The sequence below is a fragment of the Rhinolophus sinicus genome, linkage group LG05, assembly GCF_036562045.2.
Source record: "Rhinolophus sinicus isolate RSC01 linkage group LG05, ASM3656204v1, whole genome shotgun sequence".
Classification (NCBI taxonomy): domain Eukaryota; kingdom Metazoa; phylum Chordata; class Mammalia; order Chiroptera; family Rhinolophidae; genus Rhinolophus; species Rhinolophus sinicus.
In genome coordinates, this window is record NC_133755.1 from 77,160,217 (window position 1) to 77,179,005 (window position 18,789).

At 54.0% G+C, this 18,789-nt stretch overlaps 1 protein-coding gene across 8 annotated transcripts in view; it reads left to right on the forward strand.

Annotated features, from left to right (window-relative positions):
• The first annotated feature begins 2,299 nt into the window (after window positions 1-2,299).
• PAX8 (paired box 8) overlaps window positions 2,300-18,789 on the forward strand; it is a 47,285-nt gene continuing 30,795 nt past the window's right edge. Inside the window, exons 1-2 of one of the 8 annotated variants that reach the window (XM_074332584.1) lie at window positions 2,300-2,744; window positions 3,065-3,166. In XM_074332584.1, the coding sequence (XP_074188685.1) occupies window positions 2,495-2,744; window positions 3,065-3,166 (352 nt within the window). In that variant the 5' untranslated portion in view covers window positions 2,300-2,494. The other 7 variants (XM_074332583.1, XM_074332585.1, XM_019716530.2 and 4 more) reach the window with 7 other exon arrangements.

Here is an 18,789-nt window from a genome sequence, read left to right on the forward strand (position 1 = left end):
AGCTGGTTGACATGTGTATTAAACTCTTTGGATGTTAAATCTGAAAGGATACTCATTTCCACAAAGAAACACTCAGGTCTGTGGCCAGATCTGTCCAATTTTTAAAGGCAAGCCAGAGTTCCTCTCTCTTCTCTATTTATTTTCATACTGGCAACTAATTAAATTTTCTTGGAAAAACACTGAGTTAAAAACAACGATTGTAACTGGGCTTAAACCACAGGTTGTCAGTTGATAATCTCGGCATGAAAGGCTTGCAGCCATCAAATCTGAGAAGGGCTGGAAGAGAAGGTGGTTCTGGAAACTACGTTCTAAATTGCCCACTGGTCTTAGAGTCTCTTAGTCATAATGATATGTTTATTTTGAAATTTTAAGTAACATCAAAGAAAGGTTTGAGATTGTTATGCTTAACTAAGAGTATAATAGATTTTTTAAAGTTTGAGAAAAGAATGTGATATTTTTGAAATATATATAAATATATACTCTCAACCCCTTCATTTTGCAGAGGAGGCTGGCCCCAAGGACTTGGGGTGCTGTTAATACCATTTTCTTGGCCTTGGTTTAAAAGAACCAGGAAGCAGCAAGGACCCCAGGCCTGTTTCCCACTGATGCCAGAGAGCTGGCCAGAGCTGGAGGCTGGGCTCACTGCGCCCCTGCTGCCTGGGGCCCCTCGACTCCAGAACTTATCTGCAGAGCCAACTGACCATCTGCTGTGTCACCTGCAGTCTGGGGAAGGTGTGCCCTCAAAGTGTGTGGAGGTGTTTTTTGCACACTGTTTTCATATTAAAATGACTTAAAAAAAATAAGCTCACAAATGGGACAGGAATGTTGTGATGACTTGCCCTTTTTGTCCTTTGAGAACTTTTGCCAGAAATGGAGAGGGGGAGGGGGCTTGTTTGTTGAGCTGGAGGAAAGCATTGAGAATGGGTATGTGGGTTCCATGGCTGCTGGTATCTCTCAGCCACCCCTCCCCCTTGGATGGCCCCTCTGAGGTCTGCAGAGCTCCTGAGATGAGGGCTGTCAGGCTCTCCCTGGGGCTCAGGTCCCTGGAGTAGCCTTTCTGTGGCCCCCACAACCACGGCTCCCCTACAGCAGCAGGGGCCCAGCTGCCAGTTACTGGTAGCACCTCTGCTGAGGTCACTTTCATCTCAATACCATTGGAGTTTCTCTGGGGTCTGACCAGAGAGGTGGGGTGCCTGCACACCTGGAAACCACAGAGCAATTGTAGATAACAATTTGGAGAAATATTTAAAACCGTAAAGCACCTATGGTTCTTGTTTAGAGACATTTGCAAATGCAGAGGATCCATTGGGGACATACATATTCTTTTCTCTTTCTGTTCACAAAATGATTAATTTCTGCTAAATTTGAAAAACAAGAGAGGCTGCGTGAGAGGAGGAATGGATTAACCTGAGAGATAAGTGTTTCTAATTTAAAAAATGTGTGTATTCTTACGCACACACACATGCACACAGATGCACGCACATATCTGCTGAATGACCCAGGCTCCCCTGCCCCTTCACTTCCCTCTCACTTAGTGTGTGTATTATCACATAGACATATGTGCATACATGCATGCACACACACACATGTGCACACACACATACACACACAGACACATGCACTCACTCACAAGGCTTCTCTGCCCCCTCACTCCCTCTCACTGCAGCACCTCTGGCCTCTGTAATGCACAGCAGCCCCTCTAGGCAGCACAGCCCCTCCGGACCAGGGAGCACCACCGTCCTGTCAGCTGTAACCCTGAGTCCCAGAGCCCAACTTGAGACTGGAGAAGCACCCAGGGCCTTGCCCCCTCTCCCGGTCTTCCCTGTACCCAGATTCTGTCCTGTGAGGAAGGAGGGGCAGCTTTTGCTACCATGAAGGGCTCCTTAGTCCCACACAAGAGACCCAGGCCCCCACCTCCCTGAGGCTGTGAGACCTGCAGACAATGCCAGAGGTCACCTCAGTCCTGTCCCTTTCTAACACCCTTCCACACTGAGTGAAATCGAGTCCCTCACTGCCAGTCCTCTAAACTCTTGTCCCAAGTTCAAAATCCTCCAGGAGCAAGAGGGCTAGCACTGTGTGTCGGCAGTCCTGTGGCGTGGGTTGTGTCACTGTTTCCGTGGGCCTAGTGATGTGAGGGTGTGGACCCTGTTGGGTGAGGACGGGACAGCTCAGGGGCTGTTGAGGGTGGCCTCCCAGTGGTGACAAGGTGGGACCTGTGGCCTCCAGCCCTGCGAGCAGCTTCTACCTTACAAACCAGGCACAAAAACAGAAGTCCCTCCTATAAAGAAAAGGCCACTTGCCCAGGAGCAGACCAGGACAGAAGAGGACAGGGTGTCGCACAGCAGCCATGTCTCTCAGTGACCCCGGAGGACCAGGAACCCTCATCCTCAGGCCCAGGCCTCCGTCTCCCACTCCTCGAACATTTCCAGGCCTGCTGAGTTAGGGCTCAGCTGCCTCCCTCTCCTTTCTCCGCTGGAAACTGAAGCTCCAGTGAATGCTTCTAACTCCAGCGCCCACTCAGCCATGTCCCCCTTGCAAAATCCTCCCCTTCTCGCACCCCCTGCACCCAGCCAGCCAATCCGCAGGCTGCCAGCCTCTCCAGACCCTTGCCTCAGGGCCCTGGCGGGATAAAACCAATCCGCGATGCCGGGTGGATGGGAACAAACTTGGGACCGAGGACAGAAGCGGGCCCAGGGCACCCTGGCAGAGGACCCAGGCAGTGAGGGCCCGCGGCCCCAGATCAGGTATGCCGCCCAGGGTCTGCTGCAAGCTCACTGGGATCGAGGGGTAATAAGAGAAGGGAAAGGGTCCCAGGAAGCCTTTTCCCTCCCAAATTAAACTGGATGAGGCTGGGTACCGGGGCTGGAGTTGGGGCTTAATCGGCGGACCCCAAATCCTGGACTTGGCCAGGCACACATGTGTGTGCCAGGCCAGGCTGAGGTTGGCCACACTTCACCTAAAACCCTCCGACTGCTGCCGCGCGACGAAAGCCAGGGGGACAGGGCCTGGGAGGAGGTCTAAGGCAGCAGACAGGAATCTGATGCCCCTTCTCCTGGGTTTGCAGGGCAGCGGCGCGGCGGGCGCGGCGGGGACCTGCGTGAGGACGCCCTGAGCCCCAGGCGGGCAGCGAGAGGTCCAGCGATGCCTCATAATTCCATCAGATCCGGTAAGGACGCTCGTGGCCGAACCCCGAGCCCGGCGTCGCCATGCGTCTAAGCGTGCGCTCGGGTCGGCGAGGCTGGGGGCGTGCGCGCCGGGCTCGCCGGACCCCTTACGTAGATAGCCTCTGGGGCCCCTGGGCCTGGCCTCTGCCACTGCCACCCTGTCGCTCTCTGGCCCTGAGGTCCCTTCGGCCTGGCGGAGCCGCTTTCCCCAGGCCTTGGTTTCTGTGGACCACACGGAGCGGTGAGGAACTCTTGCTGGGATCAGAGAGGACTCCCTCGCGCCCACCCTGGTTTGCATGGCCTTTAAGAATGGGCATCCTGAGCGCTCAGGCCGTGGGTCGCGCCCTGCAGGACTTGCAGCTCCCCTGGCCCGACCTCTAAGCTCCGGTCCGGTCCGGGTGCCCGCAGCTTTCGCCGGTAGCTCTCCGAGCGCGATCCTGAGCCCTGCGCAACTCTCAAGCCAGAGGGAAAGGAGCCGGTGGTCGGGGGCCTGGGAGCCGTGAGTGCGTTCAGGGGCTCGGACTCCTTCTGGTCCACCGTGGGGCAAGCGGGGAGCGGCGCGCGGCGTCCGGCCTGCGAGCACTGAGCTGCCTGCGGGGCCGAACCCCCTCCCCATCGCCCGGGCTCAGGGCCTTCAAACGCCCTCGGGGTCCCTGGCCGCTTCGCCTGCTCTTTCCCAGGTCGGGGTGGGGGTGGAGTCTGTGTCGCGAAGGAGCCCAGGGTCCGGCCCGTGGGCGCGCTGGGCACAGCCGCCCAGCGCTCAGCAAGTGTGGGCAGCGGGCAGAGGCACCGCCCGGGCGCCGTGATGGATGGAACGGGGTCGGCCGGGGGAAGGCGATTTATGAGGCCAGGGCGCAGCGCTATCGATTTGGGCCGGCGAAGTGAGAGGAAATCAATATTTCAGATGAATTCTCGGCGAATATGAAGTCCGCTCGGCAAACGGGACATTTGTTATAATAAGGAGGGTCGGATCAGCGGGGCGCGCGGCTGAGATCTCTATTTAACCAGAGGGCCGCGGTCCAGCTTCGCGCGCAGCCTCGGATCTGGGGCCAAGGCACCACCGGGAGGGGCACCGGGAGCCCGGGGCACCGGAAGGATTTCTCATTCTGGTTTGCTCTACGGCGGAGACCGAGTCAGCATTTCGCCCCATCGCTGCCGTACCTCTGCGGGCGCGGGGCGGACACCTCGCGGCCTTTCCTGGAGCCAGGGGACAAGCGGGCGGCCCAGCACCCATTGTCCAGCCGCGCCCGGGCGTCACGCGCACTTTCTGAGGCGAGGACTAGGTTTTTGCCCCTTAGTCTTTAGCCAAAAAACGGTACAACACCGGGCGTCGGCCGCCTCGGGAGCAGGACGGTCTCCAAGGCCGAGCGCGCCGAGTGCCAGGTTCCATGCCGGGCTGGTCTGGCTGCTTCCACTCCGACGCCGGTCGTTTCTCCCCTAACCTTCCCCTGACCTTCCTGGCGGTGGTAGAAGTGGGTGCTGTCGGACCCCAAATTTACAGCGCTGGACCAGACCCTTCAAGTAGTAAGATGAAGTCGTGGTCCCTTGGGCAGACTTGATTTTGTTTCTGCTGCTGGCTTTCATACTCTTTATCATAAATAGGAATAAAAGAAGGAAAGGGAAAAAAAAGATACAATTTATTTTTACTTTATTTTAAATCAGCAACAGGCCCAGATGCTGCGCAGTTTCCTGTGAGCTCAGATGCAAACCGCCCTTGGTTTTGGGGGAGCCACAGAGGGCAGAGGCGTTTTTTTTCAGTCCTGGGAGGCAGAGGGGCTTCTCCTCCTCCCCAAAACAAAGAAAAGAGGCTGAGCAGAAGGGAGAATGAGACTTTCTCCTTTGTCTTAATATAATGCTAATAACACAGAAGAGAATTGCCTAAAACGCAACTCAGGGGGTTCGCTGCCCTGCTCCTTTTCTAAGTCCTCTGTAGGCAAACCCTTCCTTTACTTGACGCTGCTGCCAGTATTTACAACTCAATTCATAAACTGGCCCCTCCTGGTTTCGTAAGCCGACTTCTCGCTTAGGTGTAGGCAGCTTCCCGGCACTTCCATTTCTGAGGGGCTTCACCTGGAGACCCCCATCTGAGTGTCCTCTGGGGCAGGATGGGGCTCAGGCTGCTGGCGCTTGGGCCCTTCGGAGGAACCGGGCAGGCACACCGTTTCCAAGGAGAGAGGTGCCGGCTCCCGAGTGTCTTGTGCGCCCCTGCCCATGGCTGCTGGCCCACACTCGGCTCCTCTTGCTTTGCAGACAGGTCTGAATATATTTGTTTTTCTACAGCTTTATTCTGAAGGGATGTGGAGAGCAAATAGCGAATCATTCTAGTGTGTGCTGGTTAGCAATGGGCTGCAGGTTTCATAAAACCCAGCGGGAATTTTGTAGCATCGAGGAACAAAGATCCTCTAAAGCAAAAACATTGTTTAAATTGTCAAAGATGCATGAGTGAGAAACCCCACATGAATATTAAAACATACACAATATGCTTTCAGCAAAGAGAGTTTAAAAAGCAAGCAGGTTGTCATTAAAAGTTTGTGCAGTAACTTGCTGCAACTCGGTCGCCCAGCTCCTGAAAGTCGGTTTTTCAAGTGGTGACCAGACTTCAGACTGTGGAGGAGAGTGCCTGTAACTCCCTAGATGTGAGATGTGAAGCCCCTTGCTCGCCTCTGGGTTTAGAAAAAAAGAAAGGGCATTTGGGGAGGGTGTCTATTCTTCCAGATCTCTCCCCTCGGTTGAAAATAAGGTCTTCCTGGGACAGAAACATCAGGAGGAACAGAAAGAGGTACTGGGTTCCTCGATCCATCTTTGTTTCAACACATCCATCCTCCCCGGCTCCTCAGTGCAAGTCAATTAGGAGATAATTTAGCTACCTTGTGAATTAGTTTTAAGATAAGTATCCTTTCAAGCTTTGTCACTTTAATTGCACCACTGATTGATAAGAAGTAATTATTTCTAATTGACACTTTTTTTTTGATGTCTATTAGAAGCATTTATTTGGGACTTTTTTGGGGTAGAAGGGAAGTTAATTAATTTTATCTGTCTACACCCAAAAGGACTCCCTAATTTTGCTGAAGAGGACAAAGGAAGTGAAGGAACACAGAACGAAAATCAATCTCATGGATTTTTAATTACTAAGAGATATTTTCGTTCAAAGGATAACATCTGTTGATACATTAGTATGAGAAAACTTTGTATTGATGGCCTCAAATCTCGAATTTTAATGGGGTACATGCTTTATGGGTATATGTTTCTCATAGATATACAGTATCCCACAATCCCTTTAGGTGCTGACTTCACGTGGGAGGTTACTCTGTTTTGTAATTAATTTTTGTTAAAAGTAAAATCAACAGAACTTAGAATGCTCAGAAGAAATGGCATCATTTTTGTAAGAGCTAATGGTAAGAAAGATTTACTGATGGTCATGCTTGTTCTCTAATTATTGATAGAGTTGGTATAAAGGTGAAACTTGACTTACGGTGACATGCCTTTTCATACCTAAGCCTCAGAGCAAACAGCTTAATCATTCACATCCTCTAGATGTTAACTGTGAAAGAGAAAGAAAGAAGGGGAAGAGTAAAGAGAAAAAGAAAGACAGAAAGGACGCAGTGGTGGGGGCAGGGAGAGAAGGTGGCTGGAGGAGAAAGAGGAAAGAACTCATTTCAGAACCTAAGGTAGCCAGGTGCAGGGCACATTGACCATGGAATTGAAGAAAATTGAAGCTACTTCAGAACACACCCTTTTGAACACGACTCCTGCCACAGCCCCAAGCCACCCCTAAGCACCACCAGAACCCCCTACTTTCTTGGCATAAGAAGGGGCCCGACCTTAGGGAGCTTGCTTGTCTGGATCTCCGGAGTCTAGATGTCCAAGTCCTGATCTGTGTCCATGAAAAAGGGGCAGGAAACAATGCACTGAGCTCTGGGGGCTGATAGAGAGATCTGTATTGTTGATTTTATTATTAAAGCCCTTGTGATCTTCACTCCTGGTTGTGTCCCCCACAATCTTTTCACGCATAGTCTTGTGACTCACTGGCATAGGAAAACATGTCCACATGAGCCCAGAGTAGAGACACACTCACACACACACGTGCATATCTGAAACGAGGGTCACAGCCGGACAGGATGTCCTCCTGTCAGTCTGATTTCAGCCAGTACCCTTTCCAATCATTTGTGTGTAAAATCTCGTCTGCTCTTAGTGATGTCTCTCCCAGATTACGTGGGGCTCCAAGAATGAGGAAACAGTCCAGATAAAAAAGAAATTTAAGACGCACAAACAGCAGATAATATCGCATACCGACCTCACTATTAGTGAAAGTGAAAATATATAAATAATGCAAAAAAAAAAAAATCAGCAAGAGAGAGTTTGGTAATGGAAAATTCCCTGCAATGAAATGAAACAGTAATTTAGTGGAGACACGCCTGAATGAATTAGCATTTATTAATTGGTTCTCATAAACACAATGTGTGTGTGTGTGTGTGTGTGTGTGTGTGTGTTTGGAGGTGCGTTTAAAATATCTATTTTTCATAGGAAAAGTGTCTCAAATATTCTGTCAGATTGCTTAGTGATCACCCCGTACTTGGGAGAAGTCCCAGCTTCTCACTGGGGAACTTCACCTGCATACAAAGCACTTGGGGTGGAGAGGGGGCCCCCTTGGACCAAAAGAAGGAAGCCCCTGGGATGTTTCCAGGCTGAAACCAGCGGGGCTGTGTTGGCAGACTCTGAGACGCTTAGGGACGTCCAGCCGGTCCCTCTGGGGCACAGGGCTGCTGGCTGTGCTGGCTTCCAGCACCCTCCTGTTCACGCAGCAGTTGCACTTGGCCATCTCAGGAGGAGCCTGCTGGGCTCACTGTGCAGGGATGTGTTTCTTTCTCTGTGTTCACAGTCGGTCTCTCTTCAGCTCCTAGTGTTCTGAAGCTTCTATATTCGTCAGTCCATAAGGGGCTGAGCTCCCAGTTGTGAAGAGAAAGCTCAGAGCCCTGTGGTTCTGGGTACACAAGGAACCAAAGAGAACAATGTCGTTTAAGAATAAAAAGATGATGTTAAAGGTGGGGGAACAGGAATGTGCCCCTGGGTGAGACTGCACCTTCTTTTGTTGTAGTTGAGACTCTGGGGGGGAGGCTGATTCCCTTCAGAGAGAGAACTGAGGGGTGTAAAGCACCTGTGAACAGATGAGACCACCCCCCAATTCCCTGGATTTTTTCTGGGTTCACCCTGAAACACCTTAGCCCAGGCTGTTTGCAGAGGGGCTGGAAGAGGTGCAGAGAACCCCAGTCCAGGCTGGTCTGGCTCATCCAGCCCACGGTCAGTGGCCCAGTGGAGTCTCTGGGTCAGGGGCATGGGCAGAGCACCCACCCCTCCTTATTTATCCGGGGTCACTGCATTTGCACGTAACTCTTTGAGTGTTCGTAATTATTTCCTCTGGTCCAGAGTCAGGGTCCACATGCCTGTTTGGGTTTCTGAAAGCCCCTCCAGTCCCCTGCCCTGGCCAGGTGGGACACGGTGAGAACACATCTCTCACAGGGGCCACACACCAGAGCACTCTTCATGGGGCACAAGTCATATCACTGAGTCTGCTCTATGGTGACTGTAGCTCCCTCCCCAGGAGTGTCCTTCCTGAGGCCTGTCCCCCAGGGACATTTGCATCTCTGTTTGATGCCTGAGCATCTTCCTTAGTCATGAATGCCACACGAGATGCGAGGTATCGCGAAGGCCCAGAACAGCCGCTCCAGCTCTGCCAATGCCGCTTTTATACCCAAAGGAAGGGCTGCGCGTGCCCTGTGCTTGTGAGTCCTCCAGCAGTGGGGTGTGCGTGTGATCCGCCAGCCACAGGCCTGGGCCTGTTGGGAGAGCTGGGTCTCAGGACTCCCAGGCAGGAACTGCCTTGACTCTCATGGGGGATGGAACCGCTGCTCAGAGAGGCTGATCCGACTTCTGCTGCTCCCTTGCCCCCTCCCAGAGCCCAGCTCATCACACCCTTGTAGCAACAGGTGGATTTTTTGCACCTGCAACTCCACCGGGAGCCCTTGGTGACAAGGCACAGGGCCTGTACCAACAGCGGTGACAGACGGGGCCTTCTCTCAGCTTTGTTCTTTGGCAATGGCCTCAACTCTCCACGTCAATTAAAACAGCCCCCTTTCAGTGCTGGCCCCTATCCCATGCCGGTCCTGGAGTCACTGTGAGGGGGATGGAGATGAGCAGCCCCCAGGAAAGGCAGATGGGGCTCTCTCTGAACACATCTGCCAAGGCTGTCGTGTTCCCACCTGCACTGCAGAAAGGCAACTCTCCGCGGGCACCCCAATAAGTCACAGGCCACAGAGGGACTTAGTCCTGGGTGTCTCCAGGCCACGTGTCACCTCTCTGCAGGGCCCGTGTCAGAGACTGATGGGTCAGTGGGGGGATGAAATCAGCTTCAGAGTCACTGGGAGGAGCCCACGAAGTCATGAATGAAGTCAGGGACCGTGACTGGACACACTGCCCAGGCAGCTAGTGGGCACTTGTGGTGCTGGGTCCCAGCTACCCGAGTTCAGGCTCCATTGGTCTGTTGCGTCCTTGGGTCCATCCACTCAGGTTCTAACCCAGTTCTGTGTTCCTGCCCAGTGAATTGAACTTGTAACATTGGTGGGAGCCGATGGCATTTATTATGTGACAACACTTCTGTGGTCCAAGCAGACAGCTTGAAGGAAGAAAATGTCATGCCTTCCACCCCTTCTTTTAACTGTGCTTCCTCCTGCCTTCGGCCACACTCATCAGCTTTGTCTTCCCATCGGATCTCCTAAGTAGCCTTGGAGTGGCCTGAGTACTTAGTGCTGATGAGTCCCGTGGGACACGCTGTTGTTGTCAGACCAGCACAGCAAGGAGGCCAGGGGAATGGCAAGGCGATGCTTAGCCTGCTGTCATCATGGGAACTGTGTATTCACACAGACTCAGGGCGCTCTGTGTGTTGTGATTCCCCAGCTTCTCCAAGACAGCAGGACCATTATTCCAGAGTACACTCCGGGAGTGAGGTGTCAAGAGGGTGATTTGTGAAGTCGCTGTGGATCAGGACCTGTGGCAGACCCCCGTTTCCGTGGGAGCAGGAGGGGCAGGCCTGGGCTTTGACCTTCACCCCGACCTTGCTGCTCTCTCCCTGTGTGACCCGAGGCAAGTCAACTTTCCCTCTGCCTTGAATTTTCTCATCTGTATAAAATACCAGGACAGTGCAGGACTTCCAGGAAGTCCTGAAAGTTGGACAGGACCCTCGCCTGGTGTATAGCACCTACTCAGGAAATTTCTGCTGTTACCGGGGGGTAGTCTCCCAAAGTCCCAGGGCAGATGCCCAACCCTTACATTTCCTTGATATTTCCTGTGAAACTCTCCGTGAGTAACTTGAAACCTAGCATTGAAACTTTGTTCCAGTTAAAATTTATGGCAGACAATTTAATATTCCACGTGGATGAAAGCAAAGGCCTCTGGCCCAAGGCTGTTGCCTTAAAGGAAAGGGTGGTGGGTCGAGCTGGTCCAGAGCCCGTGGCCGTGATCAGCAGGCCACGTGGAAAAGCACTTTGTATTTCATTTTACCAGAACATTCTAGAATTGGTCTTGGAAGAAGTTGAACCAAAGAGGGTGCAGCTCTCTGTGTGCAGCTAAGACAGGAAGATTTGTTCGTAAGTGACTCAGAACCACACTTTTATTTTTAAAAAATTAAAACCCACTCACCTTCGATTTTCTTCTGTTCCCTCCCCAGCCCCCGTCTTGTATTTCCCAACTTTGTGCAACAATCACCCCACTTTGGCCCAAGAGCCTGTGACGAGCTGAGCACCACACTACCAGCCCCAGCTCTGTTTTGTTCTCCAGCACTGAGATGGCTCTGTGTGCTGCCACAATAGAGGTGGCAGGAAGGGGGTGTCCTGGCATCTGGCTGTGACCTCAAGGTGGGAACCAGGGGGAGTGAGGCTGGGAGGGAGGCTGTCGGAGAGGACTGCTAGGAGCAGCTGCAATCTGAGGGCCAGTGGTTCAGTTCAATTTAACCGGCCACCTGCCGTGTGCAGGGTGCCATGCAGTCATGGTGGATGATGGTGACAGGCGCCTTCAGGGGCGGCAGCTGGAGTCTTGAGAGTCCCTCTCAGGTGGACAGACCAGCACCAAGAGGGGAAGGGATCAGACCAAACTAGCCGGTGCAGGGCAAGGCCTGGAGTAACACCCTGGTTGGCGGGTGCACAAAGCCATTTATCTGGAAGCCACCCCGGATGTCCACACTGGGGCCAATGCCAGATAAGCCTTGCTCGGCCTTGAGCCTGCTAGGCCCTGGGGCGCTCCCTGCTCCAGACAGGCAGCCTGTGAGCCTATAGGATTGGCTGGCCCCATGACGGGCTCCACTGGCTCTGGGCCAGGGTGGCTAGCTGGCCCAGAACCAATGGAACCAATGGAACCAGCGGGGCCAGCTAGCCTGGCAACACCGAACAGAGCTGTAGATGTCAATGCTGGGGAAACATGTCACCTCTGCCAAATAAAAACGCTTGCTGGACATGCCTGAGCTTAACGCCCGTACCTGTAGAGGTATGCAGACCACAGACGGCCATCTGGTCCTCCTATCTCTTTGACAGGGTGACAAGTCCTGGGTCCTTGCAGTCTCCATATTCTGTGATGATATGACAGTGTCCATACCAAGAAGTCCCAATGCCCCCCCATGGTCCCCTCTCCTGCTGGCCACAGAGCTGTCTGGACAGGTGCCCCTAACTGGGCCTCGGGGGCACCCTCTCTGTGGGACCAGCTCTCGGGAGTCCTGCTGGCAGTGACACATCTGCTGTCCTCAGGGCCTGGCTGGTCCTGTCGGCTAGAAATGTCCATCTCCCTGGGGGGCCCGAGGCCAGGAACACATCGTGCCCTGCCCACGCTGCTCCGTTCCCACCTGGAAGTCACTGTCTGTACCGCAGCACACACACGGTTGCTCAGCATCCTCTCCCCACATGATGGTGCCTGCCTTGCCAGGGAACCTCTGTGCCCCCTGATGGCTGCACCATCAGGGTCAGACACACTGGGTTTGAATTCTCTTCAACCGCTGACACTTGAGTGGCCACAGTGATGTGGACTCACAGCTCCTGCCTCCGGGGGCTGCTGGGGACGGACTGAGCTCATGTTTGTGAGATGCCTCGCGGCAGGTGCCCCGCACCCAGCATGTCAGCCTAGGCCCTGGCGAGCCCTCTTCTCCCCACTCCCCAGGGCCCAGCGCTTTATTTCAGGCCTGTTTTGCCCTCCACGTTGTGCAGGCCCCTTACCTCCGTGGCTCTCACGTTCTAGCCTCACGCTACCTGAGCGCCTGGGAGGACATCCCTCATACTTTGAGAGCTTTGTGGGCTCCTGTTAACCACAATGTGCAGCTGCACCCAAGTTGGTATGGGCCAGGCAGGGGCGCAGACACCCAGAGCCACGTGCCCAGACCCCACAGCGACCTGGCAGAGCAGGGCTGCTGCTGACCCCGGGTTGCCTTCAGAGCACATATGGGCAGAGTGAGGGCTGAGCAGGCCGGGGATCATAGGGGCCGTCACACCTACTGACGGGGACTGGGGAAACCTGCACATGTGCACACACGTACACGCATGTGCACACGTGCGCACACACCTATCCAACACACGCACAGTACTCACACATGAGCACATGAGGAAGACTTTACAAAGTCTATGTGCACAACACTGATTATTGCAAACTGGTGTCATGAGGGCTTCGTGAATTCAGTCGAGTGTTTGTGTAATTTCAGGAAATGTGAGCAGGGATGCTCGTTGGTGTAACAAACAACAGCAGTGGCAGGAGGACGTACACTTGTGGATAAAGTCCTTTGAGGGGAGAGTGTCATGTTGTCTGTTTAAGGACCACCACTGCATGAGACCGGCCCCTAGGACATCAGATTTGATGGAGCCACTCATTCCAGCCTCCGCCACATCCAGCCTGGTCTGTGGTGTTCTTGGCAGAGCACTGTGTCACCTTCCAGGTGCCCATGTTCTGACCAGGGCCAGGACAGCTGGTGTTGATGTGAGGCTGGCATTGTCTGATGTCACATGGTGGCCGTGTGGAATGATGAGCTGTACACGCCTGCGTCAGAGGCAGCCGGAGCATTTCCATCACTGATAACTGAAAAGGGCCATGCCTCTCACCTCCTTTCCAGGCACGTGTGTTAGTCCCTTAAGAAACGCAGGCTTTGTGGTGCTGTAAGGACACACACAGGACCCCGATCTCCTGTTACTGAGCGTCCACGTGCCCATCACACCTAGTGCAAGCCTCCCCTCTGTCTCACTCCTAGCCTCTCTGGTGCACATCTGGGGCCATGACGCCTCCTGTGATATTTGCTCTGCAGATCACCCTGAAGCCCCCTCCCACCACCTTCCTCAGCTCGGCCTGTTACTACAAAACACCACGGACTGGTCAACTTAAACAACAGGCACTTATTTCTCACAGCTCTGGAGGCTGGACATCTGAGGTCAGGGTGCCTGCATGGTTAGCACCCCTTCCTGGCTGTAGACGGCCTTTTCTTGCTGTGTCCTCACGTGGTCTTCCGCGGTGCCTGTGCCTGCAGAGAACTGCTATCTCTCCCTCTCTCAGAAGGCACTAACCCCTCCATGGGGCCCACCCTACAACCTCATCGAACCCTGATGACCCCAAGGGCACCACCTCCCAACACATGCCCCCTGCAGTTAGGGCTTCAACATGTGGATTTGGGGGGATGTAACCATCAGCCCATAACACCACCCACAGAAATAGTGATTTATTTTTCTCCTCAGTGCACAGACCACTCGGTTCGTTACCCAAACGCTCTTCTTCCCAGCCCTCTACGTCGTGTGACGACCCCACTCATCCCTTCCTGGCCTGTTTGTCCTGGGTGGGTGCTCAGTGTGGACCCTGTGCCTGGGTCCCCTGTGGTCTCACTGCAGCTCATAAAGGGTGTCCTGGTGTCCGCCCACCCCCCACTTCCTAAAGGAGCACCTGATTCCTCCCCCGACCACTGGCATGCCCACACTTGCCACAGGACCCTGCGTGATCACTCACGGCACCTACATTCAGTCACACGGGTTGTCACAATGTGCTGTCACTCATGCAGACACCCCCCTGGCCACACAGGCCTTGAGTTCTAACTCCCGGTCGCTTCAAGGGGCATCAAGCTTTGCACCCAGTTCAGCAGTGAACACGTGCGAGCCCCCAGGAGGGTGGGCAGTGGCTGTGGACTCTGCAGACCAGGGAACACAGGCATTGCTGCAGGTGGGGTGCGAGCCTGCTGGCCAGGGGCAGGACCCAGCCGGTGGCCCAAGCCCGGAGTCAGCTCTGGGAGCAGGGACAAAGACAGCAACGGGAAGACAAGGGGGTTGGGGTCACGACTGCTGTGGGCTCTGACAGGCAGGCGCAGATGTCCTGGTGCCTGGGCCGTGGGCCCTTGCTCGGCACACACACAGGTGTCGATTTCTGTGTCCCCTTCGCCCCTCTTACCAGATCCACCATCCACTTACTTCGTCCTGCTTGGCTCTGTGTTCTCTTCCTTAGGGACAGCCATGGGATCACTCTGCATGAGCGAGAGGGTCTGCACCGTTGAACGTTCTGGTTTCTCTCCTTTCCCAGACTGATGATTTTCCAGAACAATCCTAGAGTCCTGTTTGTACTTCCTTTCAATCCAATCATTAACTGGCATTTGCAGGCAGATGGCTGGTGTGCAACCCGGGGAGGTCCCTTTACGACGCCTGACCCTACTTCCCACTACTTGCATATGTGAGCTCGGGTCCCAGCCCAGTCTGTTCCCAGCCTCCATGCCTGTGCCATGCAGTGGGCCTCCCTCGCACATGCGCAGTCAAGTCTCACCTTGTCCACCAGGACCGCCTGATGCCCTCCCCTGTGGTGGCTGTCCCTCGGAGGCTCTCTGTCCCTCAATCCCACTTGGGTCCAGTTATCTCATCGTGTCACGTGAGGTCCTGCTCAGAGCCGAGTACAGTAAGAACTTGGTTCTCACCCTCTCCCCAGCACATCACACGAATCCCACATACAATGAGGGCTTCACAAGTGTCCACGGTAGCAGTTTTCACGTAATTGTACAATAACATGTTTGGCTCTTCTGCCAGTGGACCTAACTTTATGTCTGAGCTTTATTACAAAGCACATGTGTTTCTCCCATGTCATGTTGCTGTAATTCCTCTTCTGTTTTCTTTATAAAGAGTGGCCACTAAGGGGCTGAGGAAACACCTCCCCGGTGCTGGGGCGTCTTTCTGTCCTGGGCTCAGATGCAGGGCAGTGAGATGGGGCAGCAGTGACCACTGAAGTAGCAGATTGGCTGGTCTAGGCAACTCTGACCTGACAGGGGACCCACTCTAGGTGTCGGCTGGGCAGCGTAGCCAATCACATTTAGGGCAGAGCGCCTGTGAGGACCAGCAGTTACAAGATTCTGTAGGTTGGGACGGAAACTGCCCAAACAATGTCTGGCACATGGTGCATACACAGCAGATACTCTGTGAATATTTGGTAAAAGAAAGAGCCCTCCTTTTAATTTGCTCAGCACAGTGCTTCTTAGTGTGGTGTCCACTCCAGCATCAGGACATCCCAGGGCTGTCAGCACTCATGGAGCCTGGAGTCAGGATTGTGCTGCAGACCAGTAGGTGGGAGGTCCGGCCACAGGTCTTCAAGCCTTCTGGGGACACAGCCCTCCCACTGACGCAGCACCCTGCTCCCGGAGACCTCAGGACTGGGGCAGACACAGATGCAGCCTTGGGTTGGCCCCTAGCTGTGCACAAGCCACAAAACCTCCAAATTGTCATCTTCACGCACAAAACGGGGCTCAAAGTGCCAGCCCAGCTCTTCGTACAGTGTGAAAACCTGTTCCAGATCCGACCAGTGGCTATTTGTTGAACTGAGTTAAATTTCAGAATCACTGGCCTGACAGCACTTTGAACGGGTTTGGCAAATGTTAGGTGGTTCATGGCCAACCTTCGGACTGGGTCCAGAACGTTCTGAGTGGGGGAGAAGCCTATAAGCCTGGTGGCCTGGGGCCCAGCCTCTGCTGATGTCTGAACACTCTTGCATTACAACCTGGCACAGGACACTGGCTCAGGAGTAGACAGCAGGCTGCTGACTCTGTGGGGAGGGGGTGACGTGAGAGAGGCGGGCTCACCGACAGAGGGCCGCAGTGACAATGTGCCACCAGCTGAGGGGTTAGAACACCTGATTTTCACCCTCTTCCAGCTCCGAGGGCTGGAAGACCCAGAGCAGGTGAGGCAGGCTGGGTTCCTTCTGTGGCTGTAAGGGACGGTGAGCTCCAGGCCTGTCCCCCAGCTCCTGGTGGCATCTGTGGTGACCCTTGGCCTGTGGCAGCATGAGTGCAGCCTTCACATGGTGTTCTCCCTGTCTTTGTGTCCAGTGTCACCTGCACTTAAGGACAAATGGGATTAGAGTCCACCCTAATGACATTCTCTTCACTTGATCTTCTGTAAAGACCCTTTATCCAAATGAGGCCACATTCAGACACACTGGGGACCAGGATTTGAATGTGTGAGATTTGGGGCACACAGTCCAACTCAAAACAACCCGTGTGTTGCATGTTCTTGGTCTTGCTCAGCTCTCCAACCAGCGTCAACAGGCTCTCAGTGGGTTTGGGTCCGAGGGACACCAGCTATGGGAGGCTCAGTCTGGAAGTGACCAAGGGGAAGCTCACGTATTCTCTGGAGCCTTTCCTGTTGTGCCACCCCAGAGCTCCACAGAGGAGGGCACTCAGCTCCCCAAGCCCAGGGCCCACGGAAAAGAACTTCACATTTTTACCATGAAAATAAAAATGACAAGCGAGTGGATAAAAGGACCAGAAAGCTTTCAGGTGTGCCATGTCCAGAACCCATTCTGCCCAGTCCAGCATCTCTTCCCCCGTCTGCCAGGGTGGCCCCAGCCAAGATGGCACCGGGGTCCCCAAGGACCCTGGATGTGGAGTAAACGGCGACTGAGGTCAGATAGTGTGAGCCCGAGCTGTGCCATTAGATGGGCCATCTCCCTGTCCTGCAGGCTGTGTCTGTCCCCCTCTGTCCCCTCCAGCTTCCTTAGGCAGCAGCAAGAGGCTTTTAAGTATAATCCTCTTTGCAAAGGTGTCACATTCCAGGAATGTGCCTTCAACAGGTGTGGGAACCACAGATACGCAGTTTTGTCACAGATTTTGCTCGATGTGTCAGGCTTGAAATAGCATTTCTTCATTTGTCCCTGTGTCACTCCTGAGGACTTGCAGGCCCCCTGCCCACTCCCTGCCCTGAGAGCTCTGCACCTCACACACACATGCATGGACACGCAGACACATACAGACACACACAGACACGCACACACACAGATGTGCACACACAGACATGCACACACACCATGGGTGTCCCATGGGGTTGTAGGAAGAGCTGCAGGAGACAGTGCCTGTGAGTGGATTTAGACACTCTCAGGGGTTATTGACGTATACCTTTCTCAAGGGCAAGGACTGTGTCATCTGCTCAGAAGCCACCTGCACGAACAGCCTCTGGAATATTATTAGACACAGCGAAGGTACTCACTCAATTGACATCTAATGAACTGAAAACTGCTTCAGTATAGGCCCCTTTAAAAAAAAAAAAAAAAACAGCACTAGTATTCTCAGGCCTCTGGGCCCAGAGGGAGTGGTCTGTGCAGACTCTGTGCTCCTCAGTGCAGTGTAGCAGGCGCTGGCACACCTGCATTGCCACTTCCACTGTCCCCCAAACTCAGGGGTCCCACTGCCTGGGCTGGAGTCTGGGACATCTAGAAACTCAGTGGGAAGGAGCCGGGATGGATAACCTCTAGGGGACCTCCATCCAGCAATGGAAGTCGGTGTTTAATCAATTAATTAATGCTTTCATTATTTATTTGTTGACCATCCACTGAGTGGATATAAACTCTGGGCAACCAGCAGAGGAGCTTTTTAAAAATTCAGGTTTGGGGATACCATGCCCAGAGATTCTGATTGACCTGATGAGAGGTAGAAAGTGACAACTAGCCGGGCTGGCAGCAGCCAGGGTGGGAAGCTCAGCTCTCCTCCCTGAGGGAGTCAGAAGGGACACTGGGCAGGCAGAGCACTGGCCCAGAAAAAGGCCTTGGTAAGTGAGATTCAGATGGAGTGCTGTTCAGGACAGTGGGGGAGGGAGGGGACAGTGGTGGGGGAGGGGACGGTGAGGGGATGGTGGGGGAGGGGGATGGTGGGGGAGGGGATGGGGAGAGGGAAGGTGGGGGGAAGGCGGCGGTGGGGGGGCCGGTAGGGGTTCTGAGAGTTGGTCCAGGAAGGCTTTTCTTCTGGGGTGCATGCAGGGGACAGTGCAGGATGAGGGTTAGCCAGCCACAAAGCCATATCACCTCTTCAGGAAGGGGGGAGGGAATGTGTTCAGTTTGGGAAATGGGGACAGAGGAGAAAGTGGCCCATCCTGGGCTTGGCCTACTGGTATAATTTATAGGATCTGAGAAAGCTTGCAGAGGTCTCCAGAAATCTTTGAGACTGCCCCAAAGGGAACCTTGCCATGGGACCCTTGGCCTTGGTGACCCCCTGAGTTGTCCAGACAAGGCAGGGCCTCTCCTCAGGGACACTTTGCTTAAGGGGCTCATAGGCCTATTGATATTTGCAGCAGCTCTATCCCCCGAAATCCACTGGGCGTAG